Raw genomic sequence first — 18,264 nt, forward strand, 5'->3', positions numbered from 1 at the left:
GTGTCCCCTGTTTTGAGGTGGGTCTCCTGTAGACAACATATGTAGGGGTCTTGTTTTTGTATCCATTCAGCCAGTCTTTGTCTTTTGGTTGGGGCATTCAACCCATTTACGTTTAAGGTAATTACTGATAAGTATGATCCCATTGCCATTTACTTTATTGTTTTGGGTTCGAATTTATACACTGTTTTTGTATTTCCTGTCTAGAGAATATCCTTTAGTATTTGTTGGAGAGCTGGTTTGGTGGTGCAGAATTCTCTCAGCTTTTGCTTGTCTGAAAAGCTTTTGATTTCTCCTTCATACTTGAATGAAATCCTTGCTGGGTACAATAATCTGGGCTGTAGGTTATTTTCTTTCATCATTTTAAATATGTCTTGCCATTCCCTCCTGGCTTGAAGAGTTTCTATTGAAAGATCAGCTGTTATCCTTATGGGAATTCCCTTGTGTGTTATTTGTTGTTTTTCCCTTGCTGCTTTTAATATTTGTTCTTTGTGTTTGATCTTTGTTAATTTGATTAATATGTGTCTTGGGGTGTTTCGCCTTGGGTTTATCCTATTTGGGACTCTCTGGGTTTCTTGGACTTGGGTGATTATTTCCTTCCCCATTTTAGGGAAGTTTTCAACTATTATCTCCTCAAGTATTTTCTCATGGTCTTTCTTTTTGTCTTCTTCTTCTGGAACCCCTATAATTCGAATGTGGTAGCGTTTAATATTGTCCTGGAGGTCTCTGAGATTGTCCTCATTTCTTTTAATTCGTTTTTCTTTTATCCTCTGATTCATTTATTTCTACCATTCTATCTTCTAATTCACTAATCCTATCTTCTGCCTCTGTTATTCTACTATTTGTTGCCTCCAGAGTGTTTTTAATTTCATTTATTGCATTATTCATTATATATTGACTCTTTTTTATTTCTTCTAGGTCCTTATTAAACCTTTCTTGCATCTTCTCAATCCTTGTCTCCAGGCAATCTTGTTTTTTAAAAAGTGCATTAATATAAAGGTTCAGAGTAAAGGAGCTGTTAGAGGACAATTTTCAAAAGTTGAAACCACAGCTTTCTTAGAGATGTGTAATGGATACGTGCCAAACATTTATTTTTCTGAATAATGAGGGAGCCAGCAGGCTGGTAAAGTTGGCTTTGAGGAAGTGATAGACATAGGGGCTATGTAGTCCATGAGAAAAGCAGACTGAAATAAGTTTGCTGAGTTACAGACAAAACCAGCTAATTCCTATGCTGTGTGCTGTGCTAAGTCACTTCAGTCGTGTCCAGCTGTTTTTGACCCTGTGGACTGTAGCCCACCAGGCTCCTCTGTCCATGGGATTCTCCAGGCATGAACACTGGAGTGGGTTGCCATGATCTCCTCCAGGGAATCTTCCTGACCCAGGGATCGAACCCGAGTCTCTTACGTTTCCTGCATTGGCAGGAAGATTCTTTACCACTAGCGCCACCTAGGAAGCCCAGCTAATTCCTATTACAGAGTAATAGTAATTACCTGTTGTAGTTGTTTTTCTACAAGATAGAAATTATTTCGATCTCTAGTAGACAAACCTTTGTAAGTTAACGTGTAATCTTACAGTCTGGGCCCTAATCAATAGTAGGTAGAAGTAAATCAAAAGTGGCCTCCCTGGTGGTTCAGACAGTAAAGAATCCACTTGCAATACGGGAGACCTGGGTTCGATCCCTGGGTTGAGAAGATCCCTTGGAAAAGGGAAGGGCAACCCACTCCCAGTATTCTGGCCTGGAGAATTCCATGGACAGAGGAACCTGGCAGGCTACAGCCCATGGGGTTGCAAAGACTCACACATGACTGAGCGACTTTCACTTACTTACTTACAAAAATCAGTCAAAGGTATATCCCTCTAGGTAATTAAGTAATCCTTGGATTGATCTGTTAGACAGTGCTCCAGGGTGACAGTGAAAGGACGCCCGGTCCTCTTTTCACCTTGTCTCCAAGTTGTGGTCAATTTTTAGGAAGCGAGTGCTGTGGACTCTTAAGTTCACCTGGATGAGATGATGTCTAAAAGAGGACTCTCCCCACCCCTCCCCACCAGGAGGAATGGCCAGGAGGACCTGGGGACTTTTAGCCTGGACAAGACCTAGTATGAAGACCCAAATGCTCAGTGCAGCATTCTTAACATACAGCCCCGAGGAAATAGTTTAAGAGTGCAGAGATTTTATGTACAGCATTCAAAAGCAGCAGCCACAAGGCCGTCACAAGAAAGAAGGGGGTCGACGTGCCCTAAGTTCCTCCAAGGGGATGACAGCGCAGCAGTGCAGGTGGTTTGGGCTCAGACTAAGAAAGACTTCCTCATCATGAAAGCGTCAGCTGGGGCCTGTGTGCCTTGAGAGCAGGAATAGCTGTCTGTCTGCACATTCTCGGGCAAGAGCTTGGCTATCACAGCGTTATATCAGAAGCAAGTAAGCAGCAGAGGAGGGTCACGTTTCAGATGAGGACTGGACCAGTCTCATCTAAGATCCCTTACAAAACCTTGAATCTGTGTTTTTGTGAAAATTGAGTTATTGCCCTTTTATTAAAAAATAAAAAGCACCTCTTCCAAGGCTTAACATTTCATATCCTGGAGACAGAAGCCTTATGTTAGTTTTAGCAGCTGTGTGATCATGATAGTTGTTGCCACAAAGCCTTTTGATAATTTTTCATACTTTTAAAAAATGAGAATTTACTTCAGTTTTGCCTTTTGTGCAAGTCTTACTCCTGAGAGAAGTGTAGTCACAATGGTGTTGTTTTTGTTGTTATTTGCAGAGGTAGGGGGGTTGGCTTGTATTTTAATGTGGCTCAATGTCAATGTCTCAGGTTTGACAGTGTTTTGGTTTTTTGTTTTTTCTCTCCTTTCCACTGAAGTCATTGAAATATATTCACCCTTTCATTCACATCAGAGGTGTAAATGGATTTTCTAAAGGTTTTTCAGAGACAAAGTCAGTCGCTTTGTGACTTGACTTCTTCAGGTGTTGCAAAAAGAAAGCTTAGCACACCACTAAGCACACCATCTCAATTGCAAGGATGCTAAAACTATGTTTGACCTTGACTCTGCAAAGAGATGGGCACAGTCTTTTGCTAGAAGTGGCCCATTCACCACCTCTTTGCTTTATCCATCTGTATAGGATTTACTTGGGAAAGAGAAAAGAGAAGGAATCAGATATATTCGAGAGAAAAGAGCATGTTTATTTGATTTTCCAGCTTCTAATGATGGTTACATTCACAGTTTAAACTTTTTAGTTTACCCTTTTCACCATTGATATTTGCAAAATCCAAACTTAAAAATATATATATCAGCCATGTCACACAAAGGCTTATATCTCGATTTGTTTCATGTCATTAAAAAGACATACTGAGTTTGAAGCTCCTTTCAAATTATTCTTAAAATATAAACCCAGGGAAATAGTGTAAGACTGCAAAGGTTTTATTTATAGCATTCAGGATCGCAGGCTTTGGAGTCAGGCCAATTTGGAGTCAGAGATTCAGTGCCTGACATTGCCTTTTCCTATTTCACTCAGTGTCTCTGAGGCTCAGTTTTCTTCCCTAGCTGTTGTTCAGTCACTAAGTCATGTCTGACTCTTTGCGACCCCATGGACTGTAGCCTCCCAGGCTCCTCTGTCTGTGGGATTTCCCAGGCAAGAATACTGGAGTGGGTTGCCATTTCCTTCTCCAGGAGATGTTCCAGATCCAGAGATCAAACCTGCATCTCCTGCATTAGCGAGCGATTCTTTACCACTGAACCACCAGAGAAGCTTAGTACCTGCTTCATAGGATTGTTGTGAGGGTTCCATAAGATAACATACATAAACTTCTTAGTGCTTCATCTGGTACAACTATTCCATAAATATCAGCAATTTTGTTTTATACTAATTGGAACGGTGGGACTTCCCTGGTGATCCAGTGGTTAAAGTCTCTGTGCTTCCACTTCGGAGGGTGCGGCTTTGATCCCTGCTTGGGGAGTGTAAGATCCCACATGCTAGCACAGCGTGGCTAAAAAAAAAAAGAAAAGAATTAGAACAACTTCACCAAAATGTAAAATTACTGTTGTTGTCAGAATTAATGGCACCATGGCTGACTCATTGCCTAATACAACTGAAAAACAAATTTCAGCATGGTGTAACAGCTAATGAACGTGAACAGCCATTCTTGAGAAAATAATGAGGAATTCTGAATGCAGAATTATAAGATTCATTCTATTCGCTAGAAAATTTTTTCACATCTTAGGAACATATATCTGAAGTCCTTGTAAGAGCTATTGTGTATTAGTGACCATATACTTGAAATATTCAAGCAGGAAAATCTGCAGATAATAGTGCTCTGCCTTCCAGAATGAGGCCATTTCTAAGAATTGGTAATCAATGGAGGCCAAGATCAAACCTCAACTAATTACTACATATATGTCGCAGCAGAAACCTGTAGGAAACTGTATTGTTTGTTAATCTGCGACTCAGAGAACAGTGCTATAGTAGAGTCAGTTCAGGGTTTGGAGCTGGACAACAGGCTCTAGTCCAGTCTTTGCCATTTAATTTGCTGTGTGGCTTGGGGCCAGTTGCTTGGCTATTCTGAACCTCAGTTTCTTCATCCACTTGTCATTGTTGTTGTTGTTCAGTTGCTAAGTTGTGTCCGACTCTTTACGACCCCATGGACTGCAGCACGCCAGGCTTCCCTGCCCATCACCAACTCTCAGAGCTCGCTCAAACTCATGTCCATTGAGTCGGTGATGCCATCCAACCATCTCATCCTCTGTCATCCCCTTCTCCTCCTGCCTTCAATCTTTCCCAGCATCAGGGTCTTTTCCAATGAGTCAGTTCTTTGCATCAGGTGGCCAGAGTATTGGAGCTTCAGCTTCAGCATCAGTCCTTCCAATGAATATTCAGAGGTGATTTCCTGTAGGATTGACTGGTTTGATCTCCTTGCAGTCCAAGGGACACTGAAGGGTCTTCTCCTCATCCATAAAGTGGGGCTGTTATGAACCCAACCCCATCAATAGAGGAAGGTCAAATTTTAAAATATGCATAAAAGTACTGAAGCAAAATACCATTAATAGTACTGATAGTATTACAAATACTATTACTAGTCCATTATTGCAAAGAAAATGAAAGGGCACCAGGAGGAACCTCGATGCCCCCATGTTAGACGACACCAGTGTAACTTCTACTCCTCTAACACAAGACAGATGTCTCCAGGGTGGTGACAAGGCTCAGCCTTCTTCTTGGGTCGGGGAGTGGGGGGCGTTTTTATCCTATCATAGATATCATACTGTTTCTCAAAAACATCATTAGTACTATTGAAATTCCATAATTAACATTAACATAAGTTTCTATTTTCTTTTACCTAAATTTAGGTGAACTGATAGATAACAAGGGTAAAACTGGCTCAGTTAATAAGTAAAGTCAAATCCATTCTCCATATACCAAATTATTTACTAACTCATTATACCACCTCCCTCCCTTAAGTTCTTTAATAGTTTGCCAGTGTTAAAAGGATCAACTTGAAGCTCCCTCTCCTGGCCCCCAAGACCTTTGATGATCTGGTCTCTGAATTCCTCCACTTGATACTTTTCTTCCCTCCCTGCTCAAGTTTTTAGAGTTTTGCAAGGGTCCTTCACTCTTCCTGGAATACCCTAACCCCCTTTCTGCCGAATCAGTTTTCGTTAATTCTTCTAATTAATTGGAACCATGCCTGGCATGTATAAGTGGACATTCAATAAACATTTAAACAAATTGACTTGAAATCAGATGGCTCCCACATAGACTAAAATAACCAGATATTTCCATTTCCACATGGCCTTGCAAAGTTCAGAATTATTCCTAGAGCCTGAATAGATTCCATGTCATTGAAGGACAGTAGCTCTTAAAAATTGTTTTGGCATTGTGTGCATACTGCTGCTGCTGCTGCTGCTGCTAAGTCGCTTCAGTCGTGTCCGACTCTGTGCGACCCTATAGACGGCAGCCCACCAGGCTCCCCCATCCCTGGGATTCTCCAGGCAAGAACACTGGAATGGGTTACCCTTTCCTTCTCCAGTATTTTGTACATGACACTCTTCTAAATGGTGCTGATGAGAACTTGCTTCCTAGACTCCGATGGAGCTGAGAAGTCACAATACATGTTTTAATAAATAGATTTTAAAATATAGCACTTAAAATGCAGTATTCCCTATCGCCAATTGCAAGAGTTTGCACAATAAAGAAGCATTTATTCTATTATTTAACAATAAAGCAAGTCGGTGTGTGGATATTCACATGTGTATATGCCTAAGAAAGTTATGATAGCAATGTTCATATAAGGTAAGCCGTTCCTTTGGGCCACAGTCAAAAGAGTTTAGTTACTGTAATGACAAAAGGGCTTCAATATAGTAATACCAAAAGGCCTTTTTCCCAAAAGTAATGAAGAGGTCCCCAAACTGGATCCTGGTCACAGTATTGTCTGTCTCTGTCTCTCTCTCACACACTCACACACACAGACTCACAGACTCTTTGGAATTTTAAAGGTCCAAGTAGACTTCATTAATAAAAGGATGAAATGCTTTTTCTTCTATAAATCATAATAAAATGTTGAGAGATAAAGGAACAACTAAGGTTGCAAATCATCGGTTGCTGCTCGAAAACCGAGACCTGTCATGTTAACTCCCAACTCAAACACCTAGTTTTAAAGATTTACCTTTAAGAAACCTAAAAGCTTGTATCCTGCCTCATCAACAACAGCCTCAAACTGTTCCCTGTCATCGAAGAAAACAAATCTTTTGCTCCTTCCTGCCTCGGGGAGACAGAGGGACCGAGGTGGTCCTCGGTGGCTGAATTAGATGAAAGACTTGCCTTCCACCATGGAGACATGGAGTCTAATCAAGTGAAATGAGTTTTGAGATCTCAGCTCGTTTCCTCGGGGAGATCAGTTCACATTACAAAATCACGACATCTCATTCATCACAGCTGACGTGGTCTTTGCTCAGGAGAGGACCCCAACTGGGACTAAACCACCTGTCTCCTCTTGAAAGGGGGCACTTTATCCAAGTTAGAGTTGAAAGCCTTGGAGTGAGAAAGCTTGCCAGCTTTCACCCAAGTGATGCATATGCAACATGGAAGGGAACTTAGGCTTGAAAAAGGGAAGACAAGTTGAAGGAAGATTGGTAGTTGTATTTTAAATGATATGAGATATGAGATGCTAAGGCCTTGTGGTCAGGAGAGCCAAGAGTGGGGCTCCCTCTTCTTTATCTCCTAGATTTTATTAAACAGAAATGAGAAGGATAAGCATTTCTGTGCATCAAGGTTTAAAATGGCAAAGAAAATATCCTGCTCTCCAGGCTGATAGATGATCATCATTCTCTTTTATTTCTTTCAGGGCATCGTGGTCACACCCCTGCTACTGCTGCTTTTTGTGAGTATTTTGATATTGTTTTTAATATCTTTCATTAAAAGCCATCTACAGTCCTTTAAGAAAGATATTTAGGGAAAAAAACTGAAATTGAAATCTTTTTACACCACTTGGCATCGTATTTTGAACTGCTGTTCTGGGTGAGCTGTACAAAGTCAGAATCTCTGTAGTCTCATGACCACGGACAGCAGCAGGACCCATTTATAAGGCCTCTGACTCCTGGCTAAATCATTAATTATTACAAATTAGCACCCTGTGACATAGGTCAAAAATGTGCTGCACTTTATTTTCACATTAGTAAGACTAAAGTGATTACTAATGATCTAGGTTGATAGAAAGAGCCTTGGTCCAGGGAAGAGTCAAAGCTTAATTATAGTTCCGAGTGCTGGTATGAATAGGAAAAGCCTTCCTCACTCTGGGGAACACTGCCTCGATTTTTTCATCTGTAGAATGGGAAACAGTAACACCTACCCCAGTCTGCTCGCAGGGATGTGCTTTAGGAAAAGAAAAACTAATATAAGCTACTGGTACACCAGTAGCAAAACTTGTTCTGAAAATAAAATGCTAATTACCTATCTTATTTCTTTTTTGGCACTAAGCATATGAGAAATTAGATGAGAGATTATAATGAAATTAATGTTATCTCATGCTGAGAAAAGCATATGTAATCATGAATGATACCTAAAATATTTTATGAACTGTGCATTTTTCATACACAACATCTCCCAAATATAAATCACTCCACTCATCACTGAAGTAGAGTGGGGATGCGTTTCTAGAAGTGAAATGTAGCTGTTTGACTAGCACTATTTGTCAGTGAATTAAAACTGTGGGGAAAATTTATTTAATTATAGTGTAATTACCCAAGTTGGAATTCAATTAAAGTAATAGAGTGAGGGACTTCATTTCTTACAAGCTGTGTGGGAAGTGGAGAGGAAAAGATGCCTTACTAAACAGTTGGATTTTGCATCTTTCATGAAAGACATTACCTGCCAGTAATAATCCTCAGCTTTACCATGCCATTTGAAATGCCACCTCTATCCTTAGAAGGTAAGGAGTGTCAATAATCGGATCACTTCCCACAGCATAACAGACCTCATTTATTTAGAATCACCAGTTCAGAATCTGCCATGAGTTACACTGAAACTGAAGTGAATGTTATTTGCATTCATTGGGAAGAAAAGACTTGGTATGTATCTACCTGCTCACTAAATGTGAGAGCTAGGATCATCCCTCAGTGTTTTTTCCAGGACCTGGGACAATAATTTCCCAGGAACAGCCCTCAGTGGCCACAGGATGCAGGCCAGCCTGGGGTCCCCAGTGGCAGTGAGCCAGAGAAGTAGTGTAGAGCTGGGCATATACAGAATGTCCAGTGGTATGTAGCCTAGGTTTTCTCAGTAGTATGGGTATGTAGCCTAGGTTTTCTCCATTGCTGAAGAGTAGCATCTCTTACTCCACAACCCTTTGAGAACGATCACAGTCACAGCTGTGGGGCTGAGACCTAGGTAGCACTTTTGAGTATCTCAGAGCCTGGAGTCTTTTTAGACACTGTTTCAACTTGTGACCAAAGAACCAAGTGAGTACCGTTCTCCCTTTTCTACTTATTGCCATGCTAGAGCAAGACCTGCCCAGCTGGTTAGTATTAATGGTGTCACGCTATTGCAAGTTTGCCCCACTCTTAGACCCATAGACTTGTGAGCTTTAGTTGGTTCAACATTTTTAAATCATCGAGCTACAAGAATAGTGAAAGAGACCCCAAGACCCTCAACTCAAAAGTCTAATGCCTCCCTTTTGAGCTAACTGGGCTGTTCCACTGGGTTCAATGGCACCATCATACGGCCTCAATGGCTACTTCTACATTATATCACTTAAAATCGCATACACAGTATATAACACTTTTTATCTGTTTAGGTTGGTGTGCATTTTTACAAACAATGGGAATTGCTTGAACACTTGAGTAACCAGGCTTCACTTACTGCATAGGACAAAAATCTGAGTGACTTACATTTCATTAAAAATGTAGTGTTTTTTATCAACAGTTCTGCTGTGGTTAACCCAAATGATATGTTGTGTTTCCCTGAAAGATAGGTTGAAGTTCTAATCCTTGTGTGTGTGTATGTATGTGTGTGTGTGTGTGTGTGTTAAGTTGCTAAGTTGTGTCTGACTCTTTGGGTCCCTATGGACTGTAGCTCACCAGGCTCCTCTGTCCATGGGATTTCCCAGGCAAGAATACTGGAGTGAGTTGCCATGCCTACCTCCAGGGGCCCTTCCTGACCCAGGGATCAAACCAGCATCCTTATGTCTCTTGCATTGACAGGTGGTTTCTTTACCACCAGCACCGCCTGGGAAACCCTTCTAATCTCTGGTGCATCAGAATGTGACCTTATTTGAAATAGGGGTGTTGCAGTTGTAATTAGTTAAGATGATGTCAAACTGGCATAGGGTGGGTCCTTAATCCAACATGACCAGTGAACCAGTGAAGTTGCTCAGTCGTGTCTGACTGTTTGTGATCCCATGGACTGTAGCCTACCAGTCTCCTCCATCTGTGGAATTTTCCAGGCAAGAGTACTGGAGTGGGTTGCCATTTCCTTTTCCAGGGGATCTTCCTGACCCAGGGATTGAACCCAGGTCTGCCACATTGCAGGCAGACGCTTTACCGTCTGAGCCACCAGGGAAGCCAACATGACTGGTGTCCTTAAAGGAGACGAGTCAGAGACCCACAGGGGGAATGCCGTGTCATGATGGAGGCAGAGAGTAGAGTGATGCATCTGCAAGCCAAGGAGCACCAGGGGTTGCCAGCAAACATCAGAAGCTAGAAGGGACAAGGAAAAATTCTCTAGGGATTTAAGAGGGATCACAGTCTTGCTTGATTTCAGACCTACAGTTTCCACAACTGTGAAGCAATACATTTCTGTTTTTTTAAGCCCCCCAGTTTGTGGTATTTTGTTAACGAAAGTCAAAGAAACTAATACAGCCCATGAAAATTGAATTGTCTTTTTGTTATAATATCTTAAAAATGGGAATTTCCAGATAGTCAGGCACAGTAGCTAGTAAAAGCCATTTTTGCTGATTGAATCTCAGTTGTCTGTATTCTCAACATCTTCTCAGAGTGTTCCTGTTACTACCTTGCTCCAATTGAATGCTGTCTTCTGATTCATATTTCTGCTGCTGGCACATTTCATATTACTGAGCCTTAAAGGGGACAAGGTGTCTTTCTTGCACCTCATTACCAATTCCAGATCACTTCTCATGCCTTCTCCATAAAATCCCCTGTTACCTTAAAAGGTAATGCCATACACCTATATTACCTGCTGCTGCTGCTTGTAATTGTCAGTGGAATGCTAGGTCATGCTCTAAGAGTCCAGAAAAACGTTTGCACCTTTCCATTGTCCCTTTTTTAACAATACACTTGGATTGACTCTTGGTGTTTTCAGTATTCACGTGGTTGACCTTTCCAATACCTTGGCCTCAAAATTCTTGACCCCTTCTCCAATTAGATTGCCTTCCATTTAATCTCAGCCAGTCATCTCTGCAGTCAGACCCTTGGCTTATTCCAATAACAGCGTCCTTCCATAATCCCATTTTCAAACATCTTCTCCTACTGACATCTCCTATCTTTGTAACTTATTCCACAAGTTAAGAATTCTTCAGACTTGCCAGAAGGGCCAGTTTATTTACCTTATCACCTCCACAATGCTTCTAGCAAATCCACCCTACCTCACCCTCTTATCCTCACATCCCGTCTGACCAAGCTTGGATCTCATAGTTCATCACTGTAAGTACTTTGGTACATCCATCAACAGCCTTGCTCATCTCTTAGAGCTTCCTGTTTGCCTGGCCAGTGCCAAGTCTGCTTAAACCCATCTCTACACCGTTTTTGTACTTATACCTGAACACACTGCAGCACCCACTCTCATGCTGACGGTCTCATTGGAAATTCATGACACCTAATTGTAAATGAGCCTGGCAGTCCTACTCCCTTCCCCTCATCAACAGACGTTACCACTCTCTAGAGAATCATTTCACACCTTCTCAAATCTCCATTGCCTCTTTTTTTCTTTTTTCATCTCAACTGATGCAGAAAGGAAATTAACTGATGAAGAAGTCAAAAGCAATCAGATAAGTATATAAGATCCCATCTATCTGTGTCTGTATTCTTCGCCTTCTCTCCTCTTTCTGTGGATACATGATCTTGGCTCCCATCTAAGGCTACTCCCTCCACTTGTGGCATCCCTTTTCCTGCTTGACAACAGGAGCTGCACAGATTTCCTCATTCTCCAGTGTCGTTAAGGTTCCTGTCTCCACTGGATCATTTCTATGTGCATGTAAGCATTCTAAAGGACTACACATCTCAAAAATTAAATTTCACTGTCTCCTGTGTGCACTCCACTTCTGTGCCCTCTTTTATAACCCAGTTCCTCCAAAAAGCTACTTAAACTTATTCATCACTCATTCAGTAGCATGTATTGAGTTCTTCCAATATACCAGACACTTTCCTGGGTGCCAAGGATATAGCAATGAGCAAAACAGATATATCTTTGCTCTAATAGAGGATACATACTGGGTTTGCCAGGTGGTGCTAGTGGTAAAGAACCCTCCTTCCAATACTGGAAACCTAAGAGACACAGGTTTTATCCTTGGGTCATCCAGATTCCCTGGAGCACGAAATAGCAACCCACTCCAGTATTCTTGCCTGGAGAATCCCACAGACAGAGAAGCCTGGGGGGCTACAGTCCTTGGGGTCGCACAGAGTCAGACATGACCAAGCCCTACTACTACTTCTTACTACTAGAGTATATACTAGTGGAAAGAAAGAACCAACAAATAAGTAATAATATATTGTATAAGGTGGGTGCTAAAGAAAAAATAAAGTAAGTAAGGGGAGTGGGTTGGTGTTTGCTATTTTAAACTGGCTGGTCATGGTTAGACTCACTGAGCAAAGACCTACAGGAGATAACAGAGTGGGTTTTCTGGTGGTAGAATGTTTCAGGTGGAAGGAACAGCAAGTGCAGAGGTCCTGAGAGTGTGCCTGGTGTCTAGGAAACAGTAGGGAGGCCAGTGTGGCTGGAATGGAGTGAGCAAGGTGGTAAGTACATGGAGGTGAGGTCAGAGGTGTAGTAGAGGCCAAATGAGAGAGGACCTTAAAATCCCCATAAGGCCTTTGAATTGTTATTCAAGAGAGGCCGGAGACCATGGAGTTTTGATCAAGGGAATGGCATGTTTTGACATTCTCTTTAAAATGGTGATTCTGGATGCTGGGTTGAGTAGATTGTTAAGGGGATCATGGTGGAGACAGGAAGACCCAGTTAGAAAGCTAGTACAAGAGAGGATGTTAACTTGGGGTAGTTGAAAAAATCTGGTAGAAAGTAGTTTTTTAATTTCTAGAAAGAACTGAGAGATTGAATAAAAATCATGAGGGAAAGATATGAATCAAGGGTAACTACACCCCTGTGCAACTGGAACTATGGAATTGCCATTGATTAAGATAGGAAAATAGATGGGGAAACAGTGGAAACAGTGTCAGACTTTATTTTGGGGGGCTCCAAAATCACTGAAGATGGTGACTGCAGCCATGAAATTAAAAGACGCTTACTCCTTGGAAGGAAAGTTATGACCAACCTAGATAGCATATTCAAAAGCAGAAACATAACTTTGCCAACAAAGGTCCGTCTAGTCAAGGCTATGGTTTTTCCTGTGGTCATGTATGGATGTGAGAGTTGGACTGTGAGGAAGGCTGAGCACCGAAGAATTGATGCTTTTGAACTGTGGTGTTGGAGAAGACTCTTGAGAGTCCCTTGGACTGCAAGGAGATCCAACCAGTCCATTCTGAAGGAGATCAGCCCTGGGATTTCTTTGGAAGGAATGATGCTAAAGCTGAAAGTCCAATAGTTTGGCCACCTCATGTGAAGAGTTGACTCTTTGGAAAAGACTCTGATGCTGGGAGGGATTGTGGGCAGGAGGAGAAGGGGATGACAGAGGATGAGATGGCTGGATGGCATCACTGACTCGATGGACGTGGGTCTGAGTGAACTCTGGGAGTTGGTGATGGACAGGGAGGCCTGGCATGCTGCAATTCATGGGGTCGCAAAGAGTCGGACACGACTGAGCAACTGAACTGAACTGAACTGAAGATAGGGAAGATTATAGGGTTGAACAAATTCAGCCTTGGACATGTCTGGATTGAGATGCCTTTCAGACATCTAAGGAGGGAAGTCAAGTAAGCAGTTGGCTATGTGTCTGGAATTCAGGAGGAAAGTCTAGACTAGAGATACACATGTGGGAAATGTCAGCACAGAAATGGATTTTGCGTTAGATTGGATGAGATCACTAAAAAAGACTAGAGAGAGAAAGTATCAGCAGACTGCATTTGGAGCATTCTAATGTTAGGAGGTCTGCAAAGAAGACCAAGGATATCCAGTTTGCTTAGGAAGAACACCAAAAGATGCCAGGGTCCTAAAAATCTAGCAGCGAATGTGTTTCAGAAGGGAGAAAGGGGCCAACTACTTCAAATGCTAGTAATACTTCAGATAAAATAAAGTTCAACTGGCGATTGATTTTTAATAAGATGGAGGCCCCTGGCAACCTTAATAAGACCTATTTCAGCAGAGTTGTGGAGGTGAAAGCCTGATTGACATAGGTTCAAGAATGGATGAAGAAAAAAAAAGTTAAAGACAGAATTCATTTTGCTCTAAAGTGTGCAGAAAATAGGACAGCAACAAAGTTAGTGAAGGATCCAGAGAGGATTCTTTTTGAAATTGGGAAAATTATTAGCATATATGTGTTGAGAGGTTCATTTGTATTGATAGATTAATCCAGTTAAAGAAGGAAAAATTGATACAGAAAAAAAAGAGGGGATAATTCATGGATCCCTGTCCACAAGTAGGAGAAGGGGAATGAGTTCTAGTGTGTAGAGGGAATATGGCCTCTTAAGCACAATTAGTTCATCAGCGTAATGAGAGGGAAACCAGGAGATATGAGCAGCTGCTGCTGCTGCTAAGTCGCTTCAGTCGTGTCCGACTCTTTGCAACCCCATAGACGGCAGTCCACCAGGCTCCCCCGTCCCTGGGATTCTCCAGGCAAGAACACTGGAGTGGGTTGCCATTTCCTTCTCCAATGCTTGAAAGTGAAAGTGAAGTCTCTCAGTCTTGCCCGACTGTTAGTGACCCCATAGATGGCAGCCTACCAGGCTCCTCCATCCATGGGATTTTCCAGGCAAGAGTGCTGGAGTGGGGTGCCATTGCCTTCTCCAAATTGGTGGATGCAAGTGTAAAAGCTTGTTAAGTTCTCCTCTGGCTCTATTTTCTCAGTGGAGTGGCAAATTAGGTTAGGGGTAGGAGAAAAAGGCAAGGAGGAGGTGGAGATTTGATGACAAAGAAGAGGACATGAAATAGTCATGTCAGAGAGAGAATGGGATGCACAGATGCAGTGCGATGGCCCAGCAGCCCCAGGGACCATCCTCACAATCTCTACACTTGGCATTGGCTCAGCCTAAATCTCCCCACTTCCCCACTCCCAGAAATCCACCCCCAAGGCTCCCTCCCTCACTTTCATCAGGTCTCTGGTCAAATGTCATTTTAGAAGAGAGGACTTTCCTCACTACTTCATGTGAAAGAATATATCATATTATTACATCCCTCACTCCCTCCCCACCCACCATGCTTTACTGTTGCTCTTAGCACTTACTATCCTGTAACATCTTAATCCCCAGGTAATGTGTTTATTACCTCTCTTCCCTAAGGAGAGCAAAGCATCTCAAGATAGGAGAGGCTTGATGTTTTGGTCACTGCTGTGACCCTGTGCTCAAAATAATGCCTGGCTGTGGAAGTCACTCACAAGCTTTTCTTTTTTTTTAATGTATTTTCTTGGCCGAGCTATGCAGCATGTAGATTCTTAGCACCTTGACGAAGAATCTGAACCTCACCCCTTGCATTGGAAGTGCAGTCTTATCCACTGGACCACCAGGGAAATCCCCACAAGCACTTTTGAATGGCTGCTTGGTAAAGGAAAATTGAGTACTGTGTTCAGAGTACTTCTAATGCCAAAGGTACAGGTTTTCCACAACAACCAATCTTCCAGTCCTCTTGGAACACCACCTGGGTATTCTACAGTGTAATTCATTTTGACACGGACTACACCGATTTCATACATACCCCTCACAAGTGAAGGTCCCAGCCCCACGAGACTGCCTGTCACTTCAGCTGCCAATCTGAAGTAGTGGTTCCCGGGTCACCCACACTTTGGTCCAACTTAGCTACAAGTCAGGGGGTCCCACAACCCCATCCTCGGGTTCAGTAATTTGCTCCCACTGTTCACAGAAGCCAGAGAAACACTGTATTTACTATCACTGGTTATTTATAAAGGAAACAAACTAATAGCCCGATGAACAGGTACATAGAGCAGTACCAGAAGGGCCCCAGGTGCAGAATCTTGTGTGCCGTGGAGTTTGGGCTGAGTCATCTACTCCCTGCAAATGGATGCATTCCCCAAGCTGGGAGTTCTCGGAACGCTTCTGTGCCAGGTACTGAGAACAAAATCCAAATAATGTAACAAAACATGCTCTTATCACCCCATCACTCAGGAAATTATGAGGGTTTCAGAACTTCTGTGCTAGGGGACAAAAAGCAAATATATTTTTCTTACCATATCACTACATCATGGTTGTACAGGTTGATGGGTGCCTGTATTCAAAGAATCAGACTTTTAGGGCGACTATTTCCTGGTTACATGCTCTGCCTTCAGGGCCACGTTTCTTGCTGTAAAGCCATTTTGAAGGGACTAATTTCACTTCCCTCACTGTCTGTTGTGGGGAGGCAGCGTGGTATGGGGAGAAGGCATCTTATTTTGGTTCAATCCACAGTCAGCTTCTGTTGTGAACAGTGAATTTTCTATAACTCTTGTCAGCCTCAGCTTTCACCTCTGTAAAGTAAGAATTTTGATAAGATGAAATCAGTCTGTTTATGGGAAAGCATGTTGTAAACTGTAAAGAATCATCAGATGCTAGTTATTTATTTTATTATTATTATTATTTTGGCTGTGCTGGGTCTTTTGCTGCTCGTGTGGGCTTTCTCTGGTTGCAGCAAGTGGGTGCTACTCTTTGGCTGTGGTGCTCAGGATTCTCACTGCAGCGGCTTCTCTTGTTGCTGGGCACAGGCTGGAGGGTGCTCAGGCTTCAGGAGCTGTGGCACATGGGCTCAGCTGCTCCTCAGCATGTGGGATCTTCCCAGACCAGGGATCAAACCCATGTCCCTGCACCGGCAGGCAGATTCTTAACCACTGAACCACCAGGAAAGTCCAATGCTAGTTATTTAAATTTGACACTTTATAAAAGAAAATAGAAAATAATGCCAAGAAGGACGTTAAGTTTCTGCAAAAGCATGTATCTGATGAAATGCCCCAGTGGTCCGCTTAGTCCAGACCTCGGTGATGGGCTATGTCTTAAAACTTAAAACTTTAAGATTCTTTAACTATCTGTAGCCTATAATCTTATAAACTTGTGTGTAAATGAATCCAGTGTTTACCATGGCTGGCAGTGAGCACAGTGAAACTTCCCGAAATAGCACTGTTCACTCCTAAGATTCAAAGTTAGTTTTTGGTTTTTTTTTTTTTACATATATCACCTCAGTTTTCTTGATGACACACCTCTGATGTTGGCAGAGGCAGAAATTGTTGTCTTTATTTTGTCAGTGGATGTGTATCAAACCGTGGATTTCAAATCTGTGGGGATAAATAAAGGCTTTGTCGGTTTCCCAGGTGGCTCAGTGATGAAGAATCCACCTGCCAATGCAGGAGACACAGGATTGATCCCTGGGTGGGGAAGATGCCCTAGAGAAGGAAATAGCAACCCGCTTCAGTACTCTTGCCTGGAAAATTCCATGGATAGAGGAGCCTGGCAGGCTACAGTCCATGGGGTCACAAAGGTCAGACACCACTGAGAAACCGAGCCCACAAACTAGCTTAAAACTACACTTACAGGAGTTCATTACTTGCAGTTCTACATGAATTGTCCTTCTGAAACAGTATTTCACATGGTAAGCATCCACTAGATTTTGTTCTCCTGGGCCAGGAACTATGACTATTTTATTCATTAACTTATCTCTGATGCTGAATATTCAATATTTGTTGAAAGGAGGGAAATAGAAAGATAGGTGAGTAGTGATTCAGTTCAGTTCAGTTCAGTTGCTCAGTTGTGTCGGACTCTTTGCGACCCCATGGACTGCAGCACGCCAGGGAGTAGTGATTGGAGTGATTCAAATGATAAATAAGTGGTTCAAAGGTGAGGATCTCAGGCTGATTCATGAAACCTTACTTTGTATTTGCCGTGAAAAATAATGTACAGTTTTTTAAATAATGTTCAACAAAACACCCATTCTTTTATTCAGTGTTTGAGTGCCTACTGTGCACTGTGAATATTGCAAACACCAACCTGACATTGATCCTTCCCTCAAAGAATGTATGATTTAATAAAGAAAATAGAATGTATTCACAGATGATTAAAATCCAAAGTAAAAATTATATCACAAGTATAATATTTCAAGGGAGATTACTAAGAAAGAAAACATGTTATTCAATAGAAGTGTCCTTTTTACAATGAATTTTTTACTGAGCAACAACTTTAACTTTTTAACTTGATTTTATTGAAGTATAGTTGATGTACAATGTTGTGTTAATATCTACTGTACAGCAAAGTGATTCAGTTATATATATATTATTTTTCTTTTTTTTCATGATGATTTATCACAAGACATTGAATGTAGCTCCCTGTGCTACACAGTAGGACCTTGTTGTTTGTCTGTCCTGTATATAATAGCTCGCATCTGCTAATCCCAAGCTCCCAGTCCGTATCTCCCCCACCTCTCCACCCGCTTGGCAACCGCAAATCTGTGCTCTGTGTCTGGGAATCTGT

At 42.0% G+C, this 18,264-nt stretch overlaps 1 protein-coding gene across 6 annotated transcripts in view; it reads left to right on the forward strand.

Moving 5' to 3' along the window:
- The window catches only part of SLC10A7 (solute carrier family 10 member 7), a 322,601-nt gene that overhangs the window by 236,297 nt on the left and 68,040 nt on the right, over positions 1 to 18,264 (forward strand). For all 6 annotated transcript variants that reach the window (XR_003029939.2, XM_010813719.4, XM_024977431.2 and 3 more), the window contains one exon: positions 7,329 to 7,364. Coding sequence is in view for 4 of the 6 variants with exons in the window: in XM_010813719.4 (XP_010812021.2) it covers positions 7,329 to 7,364 (36 nt within the window). In the remaining 2 variants the exon portion in view is untranslated. The remainder of the gene's footprint in view (positions 1 to 7,328; positions 7,365 to 18,264) is intronic.

The sequence above is a fragment of the Bos taurus genome, chromosome 17 (genome assembly GCF_002263795.3).
Source record: "Bos taurus isolate L1 Dominette 01449 registration number 42190680 breed Hereford chromosome 17, ARS-UCD2.0, whole genome shotgun sequence".
Taxonomy (NCBI): Eukaryota; Metazoa; Chordata; class Mammalia; order Artiodactyla; family Bovidae; genus Bos; species Bos taurus.